Source organism: Pelobates fuscus, chromosome 1, assembly GCF_036172605.1.
Source record: "Pelobates fuscus isolate aPelFus1 chromosome 1, aPelFus1.pri, whole genome shotgun sequence".
NCBI classification, from domain to species: Eukaryota; Metazoa; Chordata; class Amphibia; order Anura; family Pelobatidae; genus Pelobates; species Pelobates fuscus.
In genome coordinates this window covers 70,712,760-70,736,312 of record NC_086317.1, presented here as the reverse complement: position 1 = coordinate 70,736,312, position 23,553 = coordinate 70,712,760, and the positions used below count along the sequence as shown (strand labels likewise).

At 41.4% G+C, this 23,553-nt stretch overlaps 1 protein-coding gene across 1 annotated transcript in view; it reads left to right on the top strand.

Moving 5' to 3' along the window:
* The window catches only part of RABGEF1 (RAB guanine nucleotide exchange factor 1), a 32,419-nt gene extending 20,351 nt beyond the window's left edge, over positions 1-12,068 (top strand). Inside the window, exons 4-9 of the mRNA XM_063449679.1 lie at positions 3,039-3,205; positions 6,074-6,155; positions 7,152-7,284; positions 7,664-7,755; positions 8,695-8,951; positions 9,211-12,068. Coding sequence (XP_063305749.1) covers positions 3,039-3,205; positions 6,074-6,155; positions 7,152-7,284; positions 7,664-7,755; positions 8,695-8,951; positions 9,211-9,609 — 1,130 coding nt within the window. The 3' untranslated portion in view covers positions 9,610-12,068. The remainder of the gene's footprint in view (positions 1-3,038; positions 3,206-6,073; positions 6,156-7,151; positions 7,285-7,663; positions 7,756-8,694; positions 8,952-9,210) is intronic.
* Positions 12,069-23,553: the final 11,485 nt, after the last annotated feature.

Below are 23,553 nucleotides of genomic sequence, written 5' to 3'. Positions count from 1 at the left end.
TTTTAGATTCATTCGGAAGCTGCATTCTGTTTTTTTTTTTTTTTTTTTGTAGACAGAAGTGTGTTTATATTTGAGCATGCTAGGCTGAACATGCGTATATCATGGCTAGTTGCACTGAGGGTATGAGTATATAGCAGTACATTGTTGTGAAAGATGGCTGTCATGTTTAGGGTGTAGCTTGCACGGTATCAACTGTGTATTTATATCAGCAGCTCCACCACTAGTTATAAATCAAGTGTGAGTCGCCCCATGAGATGAGACTAGTGAATAACATAATACATGAACGGTTAAGGTAAAGGCATGTAAGGAACTACGACAATAAACTCTTTAGGAGGTGAAATAATGACATGTTTAAACGCTTGCTACTTTACGATTAGTTAATGTGCAGAGAGCAGTTCGTGTGATCAAAGGCATGGTGTGGAGGATCGGCTATAGTGGGACATGCTTGGCAGGCTGCTGTTTACTGCTTGTGCTCATCTGATCCCTTCTGGGCGCCAGGTGCAGACCCTGGGAGTCTCTGATACCTGGAACAACAAAGGCAAGTCTCTGGCTGAGTGCCGGGTTCGCGGCTTGAGGTGGTGGAAGCTTGTTTTGTCGGGTGGTCAGATCTGTCCCGGTGGTGCTTCACGTCCAGTGCGGGATTGTGGTGGCTTAAGGTGGAGGCGAGTGCTTGACGTGGGGCAGGCTCTGCATTTCTGTTTGTGCCTCCGGTCCCATCTTCGACGCCTTTTGTGTTGGTGGATTTTAATGGGGACTGCTTCGCTTAGCTGTGGTGGAGCTTGTTGGGGCTTCCTGCTTGTTATTTGCTTCCAAAATTGATTAAAGAGTCTGTCCAGCTTAGACTCAATATCCTGCCATGCTTTGCTGGTACCAGGAGGACACACGGCTGCCGCCATATTGGGAGAGTCGCAGATGAGTATGTCAGCCTGGGCGGCTGTGCTCTGTGCGTCCATTAGCTCCAGACAGCCTCTATGGGGTGGACCGGGATAACCCCCACCGGTCCGAGGGGGGGGGCGCAACGGAGCTCCTACCGGGAAGAAGCTGCTCCTGGGCATCCCAGGATCGGGAGATCGTCCGCCTCTCCCGCCCGGGGAGCACCAGGCCACACTTGCCACGCTGAGGTAAGTAAGACTCTGTCGAGTTGCTGACCGCTATTAAGCATGTCGGGTCGGTCAGGTAGGAGCAACATTGCTGGGTCATCCCCTTCTGGGGTGAAATTCGCTTGTTGATAGCTGCTTAAAGTGAGATATTGAGGGAGCTCACTCGAAGTGCGTCTTTCCTCCATGACAGCTAGGCCCCGCCCCCCGGAAGCTGCATTCTTAGTGAGAGGTGAGACAGTGTAGCTGCTGCTGATTTAATAGGGAAATCAATAGCTAGGCTAGTGTATTCAGTGTCCACTACAGTCCTGAAGGGCTCATCTGATCTTTGCTATAAGGACAGCACCCCAAAAAGCCCTTTTTAGGGCTAGAACATCAGGCTGCTTTTTTTTTTTTAAATTTTTTTCTGTGTAATCTAATTCCAGTTGCCTTCCTGCCTGCCAGCGTGTGTGTCAGGCTCACAGCGTATACTGTGCCCACTTGCCCAGTGCCACCACTCATATCTGGTGTCACAATAGCTTGCATTTAAAAACAAAAAACTTTTTTGACTGTAATATAATAGTCAGTTTCCTTCACACGTGTGCGTTTCAGGGCCTGCCACGGCACAGTGTCACACCAGTGCAACTCATATCTGGTGTAACAGTAGTGTACATTTAAAAAGAAAAAAATACAGGGGGGCTTGTTGTCACCTTTCGGGGACCCTTGGTGTTGTACGTGGCTGGGTGGAGGAAGAGACCTTCAATGACATCAGTGAGGACAAGGAACGGGACATGGCTAGCTTGGTATCCAACCGTGTGCAAATGGGGAGTTTGCGGTTGTGCAAATGGACTGTTTGCAGTTGTTTGCGGTGCGTTAAACGGGGAGTTTGGTCTGTCACTGTGAAGCGGGCGTAACCCTTACACTACCTGATCGATACAACATCATACCTGATGTTTTAAAGCACGTTATTCCAAACAATTTAGGAATGTTAGGTGATTTATGCCCTTTATGGATTAAAACCAGACTCTGCATCAACTATGTAATTTTCCATGGACGTTTTGCCATGGATCCCCCTCCGGCATGCCACAGTCCAGGTGTTGGTCCCCTTGAAACAACTTTTCCATCACTATTGTGGCCAGAAAGAGTCCCTGTGGGTTTTAAAATTTGCCTGCCTATTGAAGTCTATGGCGGTTCGCCCGTTCGCGAACATTTGCGGAAATTCGCATTCGCCGTTCGCTAACGGAAAATTTTATGTTCGCGACATCTCTAATCGTAACATGACTTTATGCATACAATTTTTATAGGATGAAGTGTTTTTTGTTTTTGTTTTCTGGCACTACCACAAGATATCCTAGATTTATTCAAATGGTCCTTGGCACCTGCCAGGAAGATACTCCAAACTAAATTAGCTCATGTATTTAAATTAGACCGGGTTGAAGCCTCCCAATGTAAAGTATCGAAGGTTTCACAATTCTTTAACTTTTGGAAACCTGGTGTACAATCCCTAGATTTACACCAGAAAGATCTTATTCGTAAAACTTTTGTCCACTTTCCGTTATTGTTTTCGAAAACTTCTTGGGAGGCCTCCACTTTAACTCTATTTGAACTGTTACATTTTTCATCATGAACTGTGTTTGAAGCCGAGCATGATTGTTCATGTGTTAATTCTCTTTTCCTAACTGTCACTGCCTAAATAATTTGTAAGAGTGCTTGCCAGTGTAACTCCAACACCCACCATGCTCTACGATATTCATTTAACCCCTTAAGGACACATGACATGTGTGACATGTCATGATTCCCTTTTATTCCAGAAGTTTGGTCCTTAATGGGTTAAAGTAATAAAATGTTTGTTTTAAAAAATAAAAAAAAAAGCGTTAAGTACTTGTTTACACAAATGAAGCATATACATTCATATTTGTATTCATCACTAAAATGTTTTGTTCACTTCTGTGATTACAACAGATATAAAGGAAGCGAAAACTCCCAGTCCCTCTCTTAACCGTCAGATAAGCGTTGAGACAGATCGCGCTTCCAAAGAATTTATAGAGTTTCTCAAACCCTTGCAGAAAGCAGGACATGACGTTTTCAAGCAATGCAAAATCTTTTTGGAGGCCATGCATATAAAAAAGGTAAAAAAACTAAGCTTCTTTAGTAAAAATGTTTTTTTTTTTTTTTTTAAATGTTGCATTTTGTTTTAGAATGTAGACAAAATATCTGTGGAGCTCCGTTTCAGCCCCACAGATTCAGAGACCTAAAGCTGAGAAATCCGCTCCAAAATCACACAGCTTACCTGCCGCCTGACAGCTGACAACATGGGGCGCAAACATAAAAAACAAACTTACACGGAGCGATCCGCGGCACCCGACATCCGGCTGGCATTCCAGAGGCCTACACAGGCGCGGCCCGCCAAGATGGCGCCGGAACCGCAGAGTGAGTTGGAGACATCTGATGACTCCCAGGAAGAGTGGGACTCCCAAGCCATACTCCCAGGCCCCACTCACAGGTCTGACTCAGAGGAGGATGACTCCCCATCCACTAAAGGGGACATCAGAAAGCTGCTGACTGACCTAAGACAGGTCTGGAAGGCCGATCTAAAAGAGACCCAGGCTGAAATAGGGGTCTTGCAGCAGAGAGTCCAGGAGGTGGAGACCAGAGAAAAATCCAGGGATATCCAACTCCAGGACACCAAGCAGCAAGTGGAAGGACTTGCTGAGCCGGTCCGGCGCTTACAAGGAACGGTGGTGACACTTGATTCCAGACACCGCCTCCGTAACATTCGCCTCAGGGGCATCCCTGAAACAATAGGCGGAGAAGACCTACTGCCCTTTGTCCGGAGACTTACCTCCTCCATGGGCCTCAGGTGTAACTCAGACACCCCACTGATATTATACACCTTCCGGGTACGCAAATCGCCAGCAGCACCGGCTGGTGCCCCCAGAGACACGATAGCTACCACCAGAGACATAGCGGCGAAAGCCGCCATCATGGCCGGATCCAGACCACTGGGATCGGTGAAATTTGAGGGAAGCGAGGTAGCTATGTACAGTGACCTCCCTTTTGCTGTGTTGGCTGCAAGGAGACAACTAGTACCGGTCACAAAGAGACGGAGAGAGCACTCCGTCCGATACCGATGGGGCACAGACGGCTCACTGGTGGTGCAACAGGGCACCAACGTACTCACCTTGACCTCAGGGGAAGACCCAGAGACTTTCCTCAAAAAGCTAGGCTTGCTAGCCAACGGGCACAACAAGCGAACCGAGAAACGCAACACTTAGTTCTTGCAACACTTGGTTAATATAATGCTGTAATTCAGGTGTCTATATGTATATAGTTTTTAGAAGATTTCATACTCCTAACCTACTACCCCATGCATAAGCCCTAACCACCTGACTTCACATGCACAGAATGTGTCAGTAGAGAATGCTACACTTCCGCAACATCACTTAGCAGGGATCCCCGTAAAAAAGTAATAAAAGTATAAAAATATAAAAGTAGAACAAGCAATTTGTCACCTCGCAATGATGTTGTACATATTTCACTAATACTGTGATTATTGCCATGTTTGCAACCCAACGAAATGCTATATGATCTTGTTATAACCTATTCAATAACCCATACAATGGAAAAATGTATACTGTGTGTACAAAACCAAATAAAATACAAATAAAAAAAAAATTAAAAAAAATGTAGACAAAAGTCCTGGTAATTTGCCATAGGTGTTCCCTTTATCACGGATACCTGTTTAAACGGCAAGTTAGATTTCTATTGAGATCAGCTCTGCTTTTCCTCCTTCGAAAGTCCATAAATCTATTACCTCTAAGTTAGGAAATTATTAAATCTATACCCCAAAATATTAATGGAAATGGACGATAATCAATTATACAATTTTTTTATTTATTTATTTATTTATTATTTTATTTTTTTTACAAGTATGTCAGAATATCCCTATCACTTTGATATATATCTGTAAATTATACACTTGCTGTTAATTGGTTTTGACACACAGAATTTCCCTGTCATATTCTGTACGGCATAGCATTAAAACATAAGGTATAAAAAGCTTGAGGTTAGTCTGCTGTATTAAAAGCCTCCAGTGGCACTGCAGTTTCAGAAAAAAATGACCAAATTCTTCAATTTTTCCCCCTTTTCACATGAGCACACTCAATGGTTAACCCTTTGTTTTGTTGCTTTATTTCATGCTTGCACAATTTAGCTGCTTAGAGAAACTGCTATGTTTATAAATGGGTTAATCCAGCCTCTAGTGGCTGTTTCATTAACAGCCGCTAGAGGGCTTCCGCGCTTCTCACTGTGATTTTCACAGTGAGAAGACGCCAGCGTCCATAGGAAAGCATTGACAATGCTTTCCTATGGACTGGCTGAATGCGCACGCGGCTCCTGCCGCGCATGCACATTCAGCCGGAGAGGAGGCGGAGAGCTCCCTACCCAGCGCTGGAGAAAGAGGTAAGTTTAACCTCTTCCTCTCCATCCAGACCGGAGGGTGGGGGCACTGTAGTGCCAGGAAAACAAGTATGTTTTCCTGGCACTATAGTGGTCCTTTAAAGTTTCTTACTCACTTTGAGAAAAAAAAAGTGTTAATCAAAGACAAAGGATGGGCCGTTTCTGGCCAAAAAAAATCATTGCATGATAGAAAAAATGAATTAGCATTCTATTTTTTATGAGGCTCATTCAGAGGCATGTTTACAATTTTAGAACTGTCTTTAAGTTCACACTATATTTAAAATATATACTTCCATACTTCCTATTTGTGTTTATATCTGTAAATATATACATTTTTCCAGCAAATAGTATCTGCAGAACATAACTGATTAACGGGGAAAGTGTCTTTTTAGTAAATATAGGCAACAGCCTTTCCATTCTCTCCAGCATGGAAGCATTGCTTTTAAAATGTCATCACCTTAATCTCTAACTTCATCATGACTTTCAAAACTAAACCAATGAGATAAATGTATTTATTTTTCCTCTCTTTATTTATGTAGGAATCAAACATTGAAGAGCAATCAGAATTCACCCAGGACTTTTACCAAAACACTGCCGACAAGTTGCAAATGTATTGGAAAGGTAATGCAGTGGTAGTTTTGTGGTTAGTTAAAAATTAAGTATCAAATAGATTCAGATGTACCATTCATTGGAAAGGACAATAACACGATTACCTTTCTTTGCGTAATAAAGAGATTAAAAGAGATTACATTGCTTCATCATGGGTATAATTTATACTAAAGTACACAAATCAAGATGTTCAAGTGTAAAGGTTACAGAACATGCCTAGTTTTACTTCTAATGAATAACAGGTATTTTTGAAATGCAGACAAGAGGCTGCCATAGCTTTAACATGTGTCCTTTGTAGTGGCAGATTTTAAGTTTAGCATTTTTGTTGGCTGGAAACACATTCTGACTGTTCTACCTTTTTTGGGATGTTGGGTAGGGGCATTCCATTTTAAATGAGTCAGGGTTTGGGGGGTTTTGTCTGCGGTCTGCTGCATCATTTCATTCCTCATATACTTTCAAAATAAAATACAAATTCAGTCCTTGAGCAACTCTTGTTTGTATGTAAACTGTTGGGATGCTTTTTGCGGCAAGAAACAATATACATTTTAGTGAAAGCAAAGCTTCAGGGAAAGAAAGGAGATGGTAAAATATTGGCTCAAGAAAGATTTATGTTAAATAAGTACCTGTCACTTTAAATTTTTCCCATCATGCTTCATTTGGTGTAAAGTGACAGGAAGAAATGGGAAAGGACTGGTAAATGGTTGAATTAGAATTTCCAGGGCCAAAATCAGTGACACATATTGCCACAATTACAAATGCGTTTTACTATAATTTAATAAAACTGCAATTTCATAGAAATTTTATATCCCCGAAAACCTCAGTAGTTTTATGAGCTCATGGCAACTCCTCCAGAGACCTCCAAATCTATTGCATTAGGTGTAGCCTCACATTCATGATGCTAAGAATCTTGTTCACATTGTTCCTCCTCCGACCTTTCCTTGTGCTCAGTGTGCCCAGTAATACCATATAATTGAGTTTAATGTTTTGGTTTTTTTCTGAAACTTTTAGTATCGCCTGATAAGGTTGAGAAGGTGATGGACCAGATTGAAAAGTTTCTTATGACTCGCCTGTATAAGCATGTGTTTTGCCCAGAAACCACGGACGATGAGAAGAAAGACCTCACAATACAAAAGAGAATCAGGTGAGTGTGTTGGGACATCAGATGGGTACAGTGACTCTCAAAAAGAATAAAACCATTATTTATTGACCCTTCTATTAGAATTTCAAACCAGCATAGTTACCAACACTCAGTATATGCAACACATTAACTGATAACATTTGTGGAACTAGTGCACAAGTATTTTCAGTCTATGTTGTACTGTGCATGCTTTAAATAACCAAGTCCAGCTATTCCATCTATTTTATTCATGAAATCACTCACAGTGAACTGTGACAAACTGCAGCATATAACTAGCTGATCTATGGAAGTGCAGACAACCTCTATGCAGTTAAAGAAATAACCCCCTCCCCCAATGGACTTCTATTCTCTCCATTCGTTATAATCCATGTTTTCTTCTCAGGGCATTACATTGGGTGACACCCCAGATGCTCTGTGTCCCTGTAAATGAAGCTATTCCAGAAGTGTCTGACATGGTGGTAAAGGCAATAACAGGTGAGCATCGCACTCATTCCAAATGTGTATTGAGTAGAATCTGTGAGACACTACCATGAAACCTGTTCTTATCTTGTCTAGCTCACAATCATAAAAATGTGATTATTTAAATGTTTTAAAGTGTTAAAGGACCACTATAGTGCCAGGAAAACATACTCGTTTTCCTGGAACTATAATGCCCTGAGGGTAAAGGGTTAAAACTTACCTTTATTCCAGTGCCGGGCGGGGAGCCTAGAGTGGTCCTTTAACTTAGCTAAAGCTGTCTCTGTTGTGAGATTTTATATTATATTATTTTTTATGATTTAAAAGCTTTACCTCCTGAAAGAGACAGTGTTTTTTTGTGAGAGGCAAAAGACACAAGCAATTTTGTATGTTTTATTTAGAATTAATAAGATCTAAGCAAAATGGTGGGGGTGGGATTTTGTGACCATTTTTGTCACAGTTTTACATATTGTAATTAGTACAGAACAATACCAGAAAATTTCACTTATTCCTTAATTTATATTTATATTTGGAAATACGTTGTATACCTGGAAAATTCATCTATTTTTGATATTTACAGATCACATATTACAAGACACACATCAATGTTTCCTTTCCAGAATTCTTATAAAAACATTATATGCAGAGACTGTATCTGAAAACAGAAATGCCATAGAAATAATGTTCTTTGGAAAAGTAGACTCCTTGTGGCATTTTAATATTTTTAATCAACCATTCAATCTAATCAAATTGTCTTAAGTTTTTCTTACACACGTATACAACCTTTTTAGTACTTCAATATCTTACATATATATGACAAAGGTCTATGTGCACAGATAATTGATTAGTGTGGGCTTGCTACATCTTTGGCCATTTCCACAAGTAGTAATCTTTATGCTGCAGTAAGTTAATGTATTATATATATATTTTTTTTTCTTTTTAATGAACTAAAACCAGATATTATTGAGATGGACTCAAAGCGGATTCCACGGGACAAGCTCACCTGCATCACACAGTGCAGCAAACACATCTTCAATGCTATCAAGATCACGAAGAATGAACCAGCCTCTGCTGATGACTTCCTACCCACTCTTATCTATATTGTCCTGAAGGCTAATCCACCGCGCCTGCAGTCTAACATTCAGTACATCACTAGATTTTGTAACCCGAGCAGATTAATGACTGGGGAGGATGGTTACTATTTCACAAACCTGGTAAGGAGATTCCTACTGCTGACATTGAAAATGCAACTATTTTACGAAGTTGTTTTTATGCATAGCCATTTTTTTTGTCTGACATTTCTGAGAAACTTCATTGTATAAAGCAGTATATGGTTTGTTTCACTAAAAAGTTACGTTAGATTTAAATTATCTGACCAATATGCAACAAATTTTAGAGTTCACCTTATATGCTTTGTTTTAGCCTAATGTAGTGACAAAATATCAAACTCTGAATCTCTCACCCTTTAAACAGTGCTGCACAATAGCCTTCATTGAGAAGTTGGATGCCCAGTCTCTGAATCTAAGTGAGGAGGAGTTCAACAGGTACATGTCTGGTCAAGCTTCACCAAAAAAACAAGACTCTGAGAGTTGGCCTGAGGACACATGTTCTGGGGTGAAACAGATGCATAAAAACTTGGACCTGCTTTCCCAGCTCTCCGAAAGGCAAGAACGCATTGCGAACGGTGCCAGGCAGCTTGAGAAGGACCTCATTGACTGGACAGATGAAGTGACTCGAGGAGTCCAGGACATTGTGGAAAAGTACCCATTGCACATAAAAAGCTCTAACCAGGCACTGGCATCCATAGATTCAGAGAACGTAGAGGATGATAGGCTGCCTCCTCCTCTACAGCCACAAGTCTATGCAGGATAACATACTTTTCTCATAAGAGGAGCACATCCAAACACTCCTCATTGACTGTGTATATGAAGGTCACACCTCTTGGGGCAATAATAAGTAAATTACTGAAAACCCTGAAGATATATATTTAAATGCAATTTTTATGGTACAGATTGCCTTCAGCCTATGTGGGATGCTTGGTAAAACTATTTATTAGCATGAGTCAGACTGTGTATACTGGTGAAGTTGGTTGTGTCTTACCCTCCAGCCTTCGTTAGTAGATGCAACCATCCAGTTATTATCTTTTGAATGCTAATAATTGTACATAAGCAAATTTTATGTCCTTATTTTATCTTTGGAAATGTTTTCCCCTTGTTTGTCTTCCTTCAATTTTTCTAGTTGGGGACAAATCACCTTCTGCGGTCAAGCGACTGAGGACTACAGTTCTAACTGATCAGCCATCCTATTGGCAAATGCAATGCAGATTTTGCCTGTCTCTGCCCTGGGGGTTCCACCTTATTTTTTTGAACATATAAATGTTCTTGTACGCCGTTAGTAATGCACTCAGGAATAGATCATTACCACCACACCAATCTTATATCTGTGGCCCTCAGAAGTTTACTCTCTAAAAGTCTTGATATAGTGAGTTGTGTTATCATTCTACGTGTGAAGACTTTAAAATTGGTTTAGACTCCATGTAGGATATAATGAAAGTAATCTACTTAAGACCATCTATAGAAAGTATTATGGTATTAATGAAACTCAAATTTTATCGCTCCCTTATGTATTTCTGTATGTGGACAATTATTTTTTATTATAGATTTGAAATGGTAAAATTTTCCTTTCCTTTTTGTTTTAATTTTGTCTATGTATTTTCTGTTTTTATTCCTTTTCAAACCTTTAAAACAGAGGATAATTAGACAGTCAAAGGTTGTTTACGTTAGAACTCACTTTATTATTGCAAGAAAGTACTGGAATCAAAGCGTTTGATCCAGAGAAAGAGAACCTAATTAACTGTTTTCATTTTCTTTGTTTTGTGGTTGGTTGTTTTTTGTGGCTATTTTTTTTTCTTTTTCTTACTTACACCTAATACATGCACTTAAAAGGTTACTGCACTTTCATACAAATGTCTGAACTAGAGATTACAGCTCTAAATTGCCAACTAACCATTGAATTATGTAGTATGTAAATAAGCAGCATTTAGAAATTACTAAAGTTTGAGAGCTTTCTGATAAATCTTTTGTAACATATGGTGGATTATAATATTGTAACACTACTGGTTGGGAATCTATGGATTTTGGTGTTATCCAAGGAATGAACACAAGGAATCACTACTTTCCTTTTGTGAAGATGCTTGGGAAAAATTATTTAAAGAATTTGTAACAAATAATTGACAGATCCAAGGACACCTAGTGGAATTGAATGTGTTTTGTGCCCTATCCTTAAAGCACTTTTTGTTTTGTAGCAAGAACACAGGCAGTATTTGAATGAGAATACAATACTACTGTGGTTGTGAGACCTAAGCTAGGTTTTTACTTGCAAGTGTTTTCAAAAAAATAAAAATTAAAAGGAAATCCCTTATATAGACTGACCACTGGCACACTGACCAGATAAAAGATTGCTGTTCCTCAAATGATCAGATCAACGTTCTACGACCTTGCATGCTTTCTTGTCAGTGCTGTATGGGCTGGTGTAGCTTGAATAGATCTGATTTGATGTTATTCAGTTATGTTGTAATATGTGCTGAACATGATCTAAATATTTTTAGATCTCATGGATTTCTGCAATGTGGATCCCCCTACCCTTAATGTTTTTTTTTTATTAACAATGACTGCGATTTGCAACTAGCTGCAAGCAATTTCAGCAGCATGATTTAACTTTTTTATTAAGAAAACAGAATGACTCAGTGACTATTCTAAAGCTTAACACCATAAAATACCTTGCGTAAAATATAATCAGGTTGCATGGTTGGAACAGAGCAAAGGCTGGTAAACAGGTAAACTCCGTAAAGCAGTGTGCTCTACTTCTCTGACAAAGCGGTTTCATACACTCATCACCTTTATTTTAACATCACAATTTTTATCCAATAATCACTTCTACTGATAAAATGGTTTGGGTTAGCACATAATGTGATATTCATATATTTATTTTTTGTCTAAAAATTGATAATTCAGTTTTGTCATAGTGTTTCGGGCGGGGGGAAGAGACAGATGATTTACAAATGTTTTTTTATTTTAAAAGCGCTGTTTTAACATATATTATAATAAAGGAAAATCCACCATTATATCTGTAGAAGTATATTAACTTGCCCATCTTTTTTGCGGGCAGAAAAGTGCTTTAATGACTGCCAATATATTTGACTAAGCTTGAGAAGAAGACAATTGTTAACATTTTTGTAGATCTCCAATGGTTTGAACACTTAGGGGATTGTAGAATTGTTCCTCTTACAGTTAAGAGGGGAGGAAGAAATATGAGCTATCTTTTTAAAAAAAAAAAAATTACGAGAATTCTGACCTTTAGTTACATGAAATAAGTAAGTGCTTGGTTTTGTGTTTTTTTTTTTCTCCCTTTGCGCAAACTGTGGTTAAAATATCCAAGGTGAGGTCTCTGGTTTTGAGGGTCTACTCACAGTTCTCTCCCTACTACCTTTTGCTCCTGTGTTTTTTTTTTACTATATATTACCTTCACACAACTGCTCTCCCATATGATTGTTACTGACTGGATTTTCTAATGGATATACCTGATGTTCGTAGCCATCTTTAAAGTGTTACGCCGAGTTTCATAAGCACTATAGCCAACTGTAGTGGTTATAATGGTTGGAGTACCCTGGTGTCACTCCCAAGTAATGGGGCAAACCATTCTGTAATGGATGCTGAGCCTCCTTTAATTGTGGCATGGGTACATCCGCTTCTGCAGAGCTTAGAAGCCGGGATGCTGATCCTACCAGTCATTCATTACCGGACTGTCACCTGAGCACTCTCAGCCAACGAATGAATGTCTGTTCAAGGAATATGCACAAAATTGCCATTGCACTGGCTAATGACGCTGCCAGATGTGGTGTTACATACCGAAACACTGTACATACAGGGTCTTTGCACCGTGATCACTTCAAAACACTGAAGTTGTAGTAGCTCTTTAACTCTTGACTGGTTCATTTACATACATTAAAATAAGATGAGTTGAGCTGACAACCAAACTGAAAAATTAGCTCTAAATTGTGAAAAATGTTTGAATTTCTGATTAAAAATGTTTAACTATTTTGGATTGTATATTGTAATTCTATTGTAAACTCATTTGGGGAACTGCGTTAATTTTTTGGTGGGAGTAAGATTGATCAAATGATTTGGAACAATGATGCAAAACACACAGTTGTATGCCTTTTATCTTACAAACATCCCCTCATGTTTGGTTGTGTTTGGTAACTAGAAATACATTTTCATGTTTGACCCACATTTGATGAATGATGCACCATATATTCCAATGTTTTGCAGAAGTAAAATGTGTGTGAGAAAAAGATGGACATTATAATTCTTGAGCTAGCAATGCTACGTTAAGTAAAACACACAGGATTATTTTAGCAGGTTTGAAGAGATCACAAATTAATTACATACACCATTAGTTATTCAAATTGTTACCTATACAAATCTGAAAATCACTACGAAATCTTCATACAGATATTCAGTGATTGCTTTTGATGTGACCACTGATGTCTTTTTAAGTAGTCACTCCTTTTTCTGTCCATAAAATAGGTGCTACTATGAATACCAAGGTCCTGGCTGTGATTTACATACATTTTAAATGCTGTATATCAAAATGTTGAATTAAATATTCTAATGTATAGTGACCTTTTGTGTGGTTGTGTGGTTTGTTTTACCCATAAATACATTTGAAAGAAATTAGTGTCAGGGAAGAGAACAAATGATAGCAAGGTCGTGTAAAATAAAAACACACAAGTATAGAGGACAATAAACCATATTAGCAATGTTTTGTCAGAAAACTATGAAATCATAAAATTAATGTTTAAGGTCAATAAATTACTCTAAAATGCTAATCTTGGACAGCTCAGGGGTTGACTGACAACTCCTCGACCATGATTGTGCAGGTTCACACAGATCCTGTCCAGCACCAAGACTGGCGCTGCGAAAACGATTGTCATGATTCCAACACCCATAGGACCCCCCCATTAAGGGTTTACTTTTAAGAGTTTGGGCCACCCCCAAAAAAATTGGATGGACAAACCCTTGCTGGCTTCACTCCTGCTTTCTTTTAAAAGAAATCAAGCAAATTGAATGACTTGAACTGCATTTGAGGGTGACACCATGAGTATTGTTTTGCTGAATGTATGTTGTCTGTGTGGTGACTGTGTTTTGGTTTTGGATAGCTGTAAGTGCTTTAGCTATAAATGATGTGTACAACTAACTATTAGTGATGTGTGTTATCTGTTTTTCCACAATTTTAAATAAATGAAATAGTTAAAATTTCTGTCCCCCGTTCCCCAATCTTAATATAAGTAGAAAAAACATTTTCTTATTTCCTGGTGGCCCAGTAGAGCCTGAAACACAGCTTCTGGTAGCCCTCACCTTCCAAATTTAAAATATAGCCATGTCCATAGTTAAAAAAAATAAAATTGGCATCATTAGATGGTCGAGGATCCCCAAACCCAGTGACACTCCATGAAACCTTGCAGGTTTCCTTCCTGACTATTTCGGTTCTGGGGCATTACCAAAGTCCCCGAATGGTCAGTCTGCCACTGAGAGTTGTGCAGGTGTTGGCATGGCCAAATGGTATTGTTTGCCAGGTGTGCCAAGTCAAGAATTAATGAAACTATCATTCTCCGTTTTATGTCTATGTATCCCCTTTATTTACAAATCTGTGACTGAAATCTGAGAAAGTTAGATGTAGAAATCTACACCGCGGTATTAAACTCTATCCTGAAACTGAGCACCTACTTCTTGGTTCCCTGTCTTCATTATTCTAAGCTCTACCATCTTCTTTCATTAAATATAGTATGTAGAGGTGGAGAAAGAAAAGTAGTGTCCTGTCCCCTTTTGTGTAGCATGCACAAGTTACATGTGCAAAACAGAAGGCACACTCTCCTCCCCAGATATTACAACACTGCCTAGTTCACAAAACCGTGAACTGGGTGTGTATAAACTGATAGTGATGGTATGGCTGTAAATCTATAAATCCGTTCCAATCATCCTTTGAGATAACTGAATGGCTCTTTAGGGATAAACTTCTTATCCCATAAACTCTTGACAGACAGAGAATTATGGGATATGATCAGAGACCAGGATGAGATGTTCCTGGATATCTTATCCTGGTGTGGCAGGCGTATAAAGCAGCACAGCGAGGAACTTTTAAAAAATGTGACTTTTTTTTTTTTTCCGCTCATCATTCTTGTAATGCTTTATACCAGTGGTTCTCAATCCAGTCCTCAAATACCCCCTACCAGTCCAGGATTTAGGGATTACCCAATTGTGTCTAAGAAATTTTTAGAAAAGAATTATAAAAAAAAAAAAAAACACACTTTAGGCACAACAGGGTAATTCCTAAATCCTGGACTGGTACGGGGTACTTGTGGTGGGGACCCTACTTGAAGCAACATACAAATATTTTTTTTTTTTTTTTTAAATTCTTTATTTTTTGTGCACATAATAAGACAAGGTAGCAGACAATGCCACAACAGCTCTTGCCCGTCGAGATATCAACAATCAATATAACAGGTAGCATCAGTAGACAGTGCACTTTTTATATTTATATTCAAGTAAACATTCGAGTCGGTCAGCGCTTCTACCCTATGTGAATGTTTGTTCTCAGTAATATTCTTCGTGTACTCAAGTCACCTAGGGTGTCTCCCCTTTCCAGTCAGGCCGGTATATGAGCGTAGTGGTAAAGCTGTCTGTTTAGTGGCTTGGGGAGGGGTTGTTAGTATGGTAAGTGTGCGTGGCTAGGAACAGTCTCGTGTTGTGAGGTAATGTGGAGGCCCCTATCTTTGCAGCAGTAGCCTTCATGGCTTGTGCGTGCGGTTGTCAGAACATGTATGGTGTGGCCAAATAGGTGACAGTAGGGCCTCTTGTGGGGGGAGGTCATCAACCTGTAGAGGATTAAGTGGAGTGGTGTAGACAGTCAGTCTGGTTTGCATCAAAGAGGTAATAATAACTATGATAATTGGAAAACAAACATAAAAAGAAAAAAAAACGAGTAAGAAACATCAGTCTCATTATTAGGTATATAAGTCCCAAGGTGTGTTGGCTACGTTCATACTGGGCAACGGAACAGGTGGTTCTCCCGGGTCGGGTGCCCTGTCTCACTTCAGGTCTTGCTCTTGGCAGGTGGTATTCCCCGGGACTCCCTCGGAATGAATTCCGGTATGGTTGCAGGGTTCAGCCTGGACAATCCTGCTCTGGGTGCCGGTGCTGCGTGAGTGAGTCCAGCTGCCGCCAGGATGGATTCCAATTCTTCGTAGCTTTGAGCCTTGTGGGTGGTCCCATCATGTGTGAAGGACACTGCTCGTGGTGTTCCCCAGCGGTAGGGCGTCTCTATGGCCCGGAGGTGCTGTAGAAGTGGCTGCAGTGATTTTCTCCAGGTGAGTGTACTCCTGGTGAGGTCCGGGAAGAGTTTTAGTTCTGTTCCCTCAAACATCAAGGGGGTTTTCCCCCTTTGTAGCAGACAGGAGGGTAGTTTTATCCGTCAGCGTCTGGAATCGGAGAATTATATCCGCTGTTGCGTTTACCGGAGCCCTTGCTGGCTTCGGAATGCGGAAGAGTCCATCCAGCTTTATGGACCTAGCTTGCTTAAGGGGTAGTAATGTCCCGAGGAAGCGTCTGATATAATGGGGTAATTCCGGAAGAGTCACCGTGTCCGGTATTCCCCTGATTTTGACGTTGTATCTCCTTCTCAGGTCTTCTAAGGCGTCCAGCCGGTCAGTAGTGGTGGTTTGTCGCTTTTCTAGGTCCAGCACCTTTTGTTCGAGCTGTGAGAGCCTGGAGTCTTGTGTGCTCGAGTGTGTTTCAAGCTTGGCAATTTTAGCCGTGGCTCCTTCCATCGCCTCTTTAAAGCAGGCCATATCTGCCGCCAGATCCTTGCGAAGCTCCGCCAGCATTGTTTTTATTTGATCTGCGGTGACTGGGTCCCCGGTTGGCCTTTTGCTGCGATCCGGCTCGGGTCTGAAGGCTGCACCTTCCATTAGTTCTGCGGTGTAGTCCTCCGAGGAGTAGGAGGAGAAATCGTCTGGCGGCGCCATTTTGGGCCATGCGGCCTGTTGCGCGTTCCGCAGCATGTCTCCGATATCCCTGCCAAGGGGGCCTTTATCCGCCTTCACCTTTTTATTCTTTCGGCCCATAGTTAGCCTGTTATTATCAGTGTCGTGTGTGGGTTTTAGAGGACCCGAATCTCCGGTATAGGTAGAATCTCGGTCAGTGCGAGCCGGAGCTCCAGGAGATGCGACCGCTCCGTTGCGCTGCTAGCTCCGCCCCCCTCGCAACATACAAATATTTAAATATAAAATATATATGAAAGAAATACCGGCACTCCAGGATTTGGTAAAAAAAAAAAGAGATATTGGTTCTTTATTCTTACAGTTCCAGTCAACGTTTCAGCTCTTGTACAGAGCTTTCATCAGGAAACAAAGTAGAGCACTGAAGAAAAGCATGAAGGCCAAGAGGGGAGGAGAGACTTAAACAAAATCAATCACTAGAGGTATACAAAAACCTAATCTCCAAGAGATCTGCATTGTAACTACTACTTAACACACAAATTAAAAAGAAGCTCCTACTGAGAAAACATACCTACTATTCACACAGGAGTATAAGTGGAAAATCAAAACAAAATCGGCAACATCACACACAACCTCCCGGACATACTTACAGCATTTCATGACTTCTACTCCTCACTTTATACCTCAGACAAACCCCACCAGAGGCACAAGAAATTGAACGATAACTAGCTGATCGTCTATGGCAGACACTTCCTCAAAATGTACTACGAGTCCTGGACTCACCCATTTAACTGAGGAATTTGTCACTGTGGTCAAACAACTACCACTGGGTAAAAGCCTGGGACCTGATGGGTTCACGACCAAATATTATAAGACATATGTACATACATTATACCAGCCTTTCACCAATACGTTACAACTCTCTTCTAGGACCCCATGCGCTTCTTCTGACCACACTAGAAGCTCACATTACCCTGATCCCTAAACCTGGCAAAGGCCCCACTCACTGCAGAAGCTACCACCCTATATTGTTGATCAACGTAGATCTAAAAAGTTTCACTAAGATACTGGCCACAAGACTGCGTCCTCTCTTACAGGGACTAGTCCACCCTGATCAGGCGGGTTTTGTGCATGGCCCCAAGGCAAAACACAACACAGTCAAAATTATAAATCTCATCCATCTATCCAAACTGTCCCAAATGCCGTGCCTCCTACTCTCCATTGATGCCGAAAATACTTTTGACAGGGTGGACTGGTCCCTGCAATCCCACATCCTAAAGGCCCTTGGTTTTGGCCCTAACTGTATGTCAGCACTTTACTCCAACCCAACAGCCAGGGTGCGGGTCAATGGCCAAATATCCGACAGAGTACCCATCAGCAACGGAACGAGACAGGGGTGCCCCTGTCACCCCTACTCTTCATAATATAACAGAGCCCTTCCTTCAAGGAATTCATGTCAACTCACACATACACGGAATAAAACGAAACGCTCAGGAATTTAAGGTTGCGACTTTCGCCATAACTGGCCCCATAATCTCTATGCCCTATCTTTTAGAAGAAATATCTCTATAATAAGATCTCTAACTTTCTAGTGAACTTTACTAAAAGTGAGATTCTACTCCTCAATATCAACCCTCACACAAAATCAACTCTGCAACAAGCATACCCATTTGCGTGGGCAGACGTTGCAGTAAAGTATCTTGGAGTAAAACTACCTAGGGACCTCCATAAGCTGTACGATCTCAACTTCCCCCCCTTACTACAAACAATCAAAAATTACCTCGCCCGCTGGAAGAAGGCTATTTTTGGGTGGCTATGCCGTACTAACATTCTAAAAATGAATACCCTGCCAAAGATTTTATACCTTTTTCAAACACTTCCTATAACACTACCCAATTCATTTTTCACGTCCATTAGAGGTCTGTTTAACTCCTTCATCTGGGCACAAAAACACCCTAGACTACACCTCAAAACATTACTGAGCCCAAAATCACTAGCATGTAGTAGGCTTTGATGTCTGGGAGGCATTAGCCTACTACTACTACTACTACTACTACCACCACTAGAATTTATGAGTGGAACGCTCCAATACCCCAGACTCATTGGACATTACTGGAACTCCAGGGTTTACAGATCCCCATCCATACAGTGCCATGGCACAAAAAAATAGGACCTTCCTCAAACCTACATACTCCACACACCCCACCATTATCCCAACCCTCAAAATATGGCAGACACTACCTACGATATCTCCTTATCCCTCCCCACTCTATCCAGTCACACACAACCCATTGTTTCATCTGGGCACATCCATGACTTCCTTCCAAGACTATTATAACACCCCATACCTTACATTAGGTCAGATGACCACCCAGACAGGAATTCGCCCACTGCAAGACCTTCTCCCTCAAACACAACTTGTTAGAATTACAGTATGATCCAGCACGTAGAATTGTGTAACACAGAGGACTGATAGGTAACGTATACCGGACCTTAGAATGGCCGGACTAATGTACCAAAGAATAGTCAGGAATAGCCGAGGTCAAGGGACACAGAAAGAGACACAGCGATAAGGAAAAGCCAGAGGTCAGGGAAGTCAAAATCAATGCCAAAGTCAAATTACCAATATAACCAGAATCAATAACACACTCTCAGACAACCACAAGGGAAACCACGACAGGGCACTGAGCCTAAATACCCCTCCTCTGGATCTGATAGGCTATAATCGGCCTTTGACCCCAAAGGCAGTTACCAGGTTCCCATTTGCACAAACCCTCCTGTGGATTTAAATTGCTGCTCGGCACAACTTTTCCTGTCAAAACAGTAAATGTCATTAATCACATTTTTATATGCGGATGAATATGTGACACAACTCTGCAATTCCGCCACTCACAAGTGAGACATAAAAACATAGAAACATAGAATGTGACGGCAGATAAGAACCATTCGGCCCATCTAGTCTGCCCAATTTTCTAAATACTTTCATTTGTCCCTGGCCTTATCTTATAGTTAGGATAGCCTTATGCCTATCCCACGCATGCTTAAACTCCTTTACTGTGTTAACCTTCACTTCAGCTGGAAGGCTATTCCATGCATCCACTACCCTCTCAGTAAAGTAATACTTCCTGATATTTTTTTTAAACCTTTGTCCCTCTAATTTACGACTATGTCCTCTTCTTGTGGTAGTTTTTCTTCTTTTAAATATAGTCTCCTCCTTTACTGTGTTGATTCCCTTTATGTATTTAAATGTTTCTATCATATCCCCCCTGTCTCGTCTTTCCACCAAGCTATACATGTTAAGATCCTTTAACCTTTCCTGGTTTTATCCTGTAATCCATGCACCAGTTTAGTAGCCCTTCTTTGAACTCTCTCTAAGGTATCAATATCCTTCTGAAGATACGGTCTACAGTACTGTGTACAGTACTCCAAGTGAGGTCTCACCAGTGTTCTGTACAATGGCATGAGCACTTCCCTCTTTCTACTGCTATTACCTCTCCCTATACAACCAAGCATTCTGCTAGCATTTCCTGCTGCTCTATTACTTGTCTGCCTACCTTTAAGTCATCAGAAATAATCACCCCTAAACAGGGCCGGCCTTAGGCATTTAGACGCCCTGTGCGAAAAATCTTCACAGCGCCCCCCCCCCCGTCATCCATGTATGCTGTTATGTTTGTGTTGTCTGTGTATGAAATAGTACGTGTGATGACTGTGTGTGATATGTATGCTATGTGTGATATTTGTAATGGGTATATTAACAGTGTGTGATATGCGTGTATTGGTTGTATGTGACACACACACACACACACAGAGTCAGACGGCCATACACACAGGAAGACATCCACACACGCACAAGCAGACAGTCATACACACACACACAGGCAGACAGTCATACACACACACACACACACACGCAGACAGTCATACACACAGACACACACAGGCAGACAGTCATACACACAGAGGCAGACAGTCATACACACAGAGGCAGACAGTCATACACACAGAGGCAGTCATACACACAGAGGCAGTCATACACACAGAGGCAGTCATACACAGTCACACACACAGAGGCAGACAGTAATACACACAGACAAACACACAGAGGCATACAGTAATACACACAGACACACAGTGGCAGACAGTAATACACACAGACACACAGTGGCAGACAGTCATATACACACACACGCAGACAGTCATACACACACACACACACACGCAGACAGTCATACACACAAACACAGACAAACACACAGGCAGATAGTCACACACACAGAGGCAGACAGTAATACACACAGACAAACACACAGAGGCAGACAGTAATAAACACAGAGGCAGACAGTTATACACACACACACACACGCAGACAGTCATACACACACACACACACACAGACACACACAGGCAGATAGTCATACACACAGAGGCAGACAGTCATACACACAGAGGCAGACAGCCATACACACAGACACACAGAGGCAGACAGTCATACACACACACACACAGACAGTAACACACACACACACACACACACAGAGGCAGACAGTCATACACATAGGCAGAGAGTCACACTCACATGACAATCACACAGTTACCTGTGGAGTTAATTGTGGAGGCAGTGCAGCTCCTGGTGACTGTTTGGTGGGGAAGCAGGGACTCCTTCCTGCTTCCCCTGCAGCAGTTTTCCGGCGCTTTTAGCTCCGCCCCCACCGCACGGTAAGCTCCGCCCCCGCTGCAAATTTTAAAAAAAAAAAATTTTTTTTTTTTTTTTTTTTTTTTTTTAAATCGGCTGTGCGGCCGCACGGCGCCCCCTGCTCCATGGCGCCCTGTGCGGCCGCACAGCTCGCACACCCCTAAGGCCGGCCCTGCCCCTAAATCCCTTTCCTCAGATGTTGAGGTTAGGACTCTATCAAATATTCTGTACTCTGCCCTTGGGTTTTTACATCCAAGATGCATTATCTTGCACTTATCCACATTAAATGTCAGTTGCCACAACTCTGACCATTTTTCTAGTTTACCTAAATCATTTGCCATTTGGCTTATCCCTCCGGGAACATCAACCCTGTTACATATCTTAGTATCGTCAGCAAACAGACATACCTTACCATCAAGACCTTCTGCAATATTACTAATAAAAATATTAAAGAGAATGGGTCCAAGTACAGATCCCTGAGGTACCCCACTGGTGACAAGCCCAAGCTTTGAATATACTCCATTGACTACAACCCTCTGTTGCCTGTCACTCAGCCACTGCCTTACCCATTCAACAATATTGGAATCCAAACTCAAAGATTGCAGTTGATTGATAAGCCTTCTATGTGCAACAGTGTCAAAAGCCTTACTGAAATATAGGTAAGCAATGTCTACTGCACCACCCTGATCTATAATTTTAGTTACCCAATCAAAAAAATCAATAAGATTAGTTTGGCATGATCTCCCTGAAGTAAACCCATGTTGTCTCTGATCCTGAAATCCATGTGTTTTTAGATGTTCAACAATCCTATCATTTAACATGGTTTCCCCACTACTGAAGTAAGGCTTACTGGCCTATAGTTGCACGACTCCTCCCTATTACCTTTCTTGTGAATGGGCACAACATTCTCTAACTTACAATCTTCTGGGACTACTCCTGTTAACAATGATTGGTTAAATAAATCTGTTAATGATTTTGCTAGTACACCACTAAGCTCTTTTAATAGCTGTGGGTGTATTCCATCAGGTCCCATTGACGTATTTGTCTTTAGGAGACACATCCTAAACTTCACACCAGAATTACTACAGTGCTTCAGAGACCTGACACCTTTTGAAAGCCTCTGCTCCTTAAAGCAAAACATTTATCCATACTATACAAATTTATCCAAAAGGACACATCACCCTAAATACATGACAGCATGGGAAGAGGAACTACACATCTCATTTTCCAACACCGAATATGCACGGCTTTTCTCCAACATCTTTCACGCCTCCGTCAGTAACTATACCCAAGAGGGCAACTACAAGAGAATAGCAAGATGGCACTACACCCCCTCACGCCTACACCATCTATTCCCTCAAACATCAGCACAATGCTGGAGATGCTAGCAGAAAAAAAGGCACACCAGACCACATATGGTGGTCATGCGAGCTGATACAACCCTACTGGAAGCGTATATTGGCCATAATACAGGTCATCACTGGACAGCGTGTACAATGCAAGCCGAAAACAACCCTGTGTCTTTTACATCCCTCCCCATCCTCAACAAAAACATGAATCCTCACTGACCACCTCCTAACAGCTGCCAACATGATGATCTCTTAAGCCACATCTTGTATCACATATTGAATGTTTATATACCTTGATACCGCTACTGTGGGGTACTGAGGCTGTTTGTTAATTATGTGCACAACAGAAATTAAAATGTAAAAAAGAAAAAAAAAGACAGAAGACAGCCTCTATTGGCTGCATCCCAGAGAGCCGCTAGAGGCGCTGCCTGGCCTTTCACAGAGCTTGACTCCGTGAAACAATGCTGACCATCCTCACGCTTTGCATGAAGCCATCCAACGTCTTCTAAAACACCATATAAGCATTGATTCAATGGTTTCCTAGGGGAGGGTCTAATGCGCGCATGGGCGTTAGGTCCCCCTGTCGGAGTAGGTGGTGTACCAATTTAGCACTGAGGGACATCAGCACTGGAATCGGGGAAGGGATTAAAGGTTTGTTTTTTTAACTCTTTATGAGATGGGGACGACACCAGTGGGCACTTGAGTGTTAGTGTGAT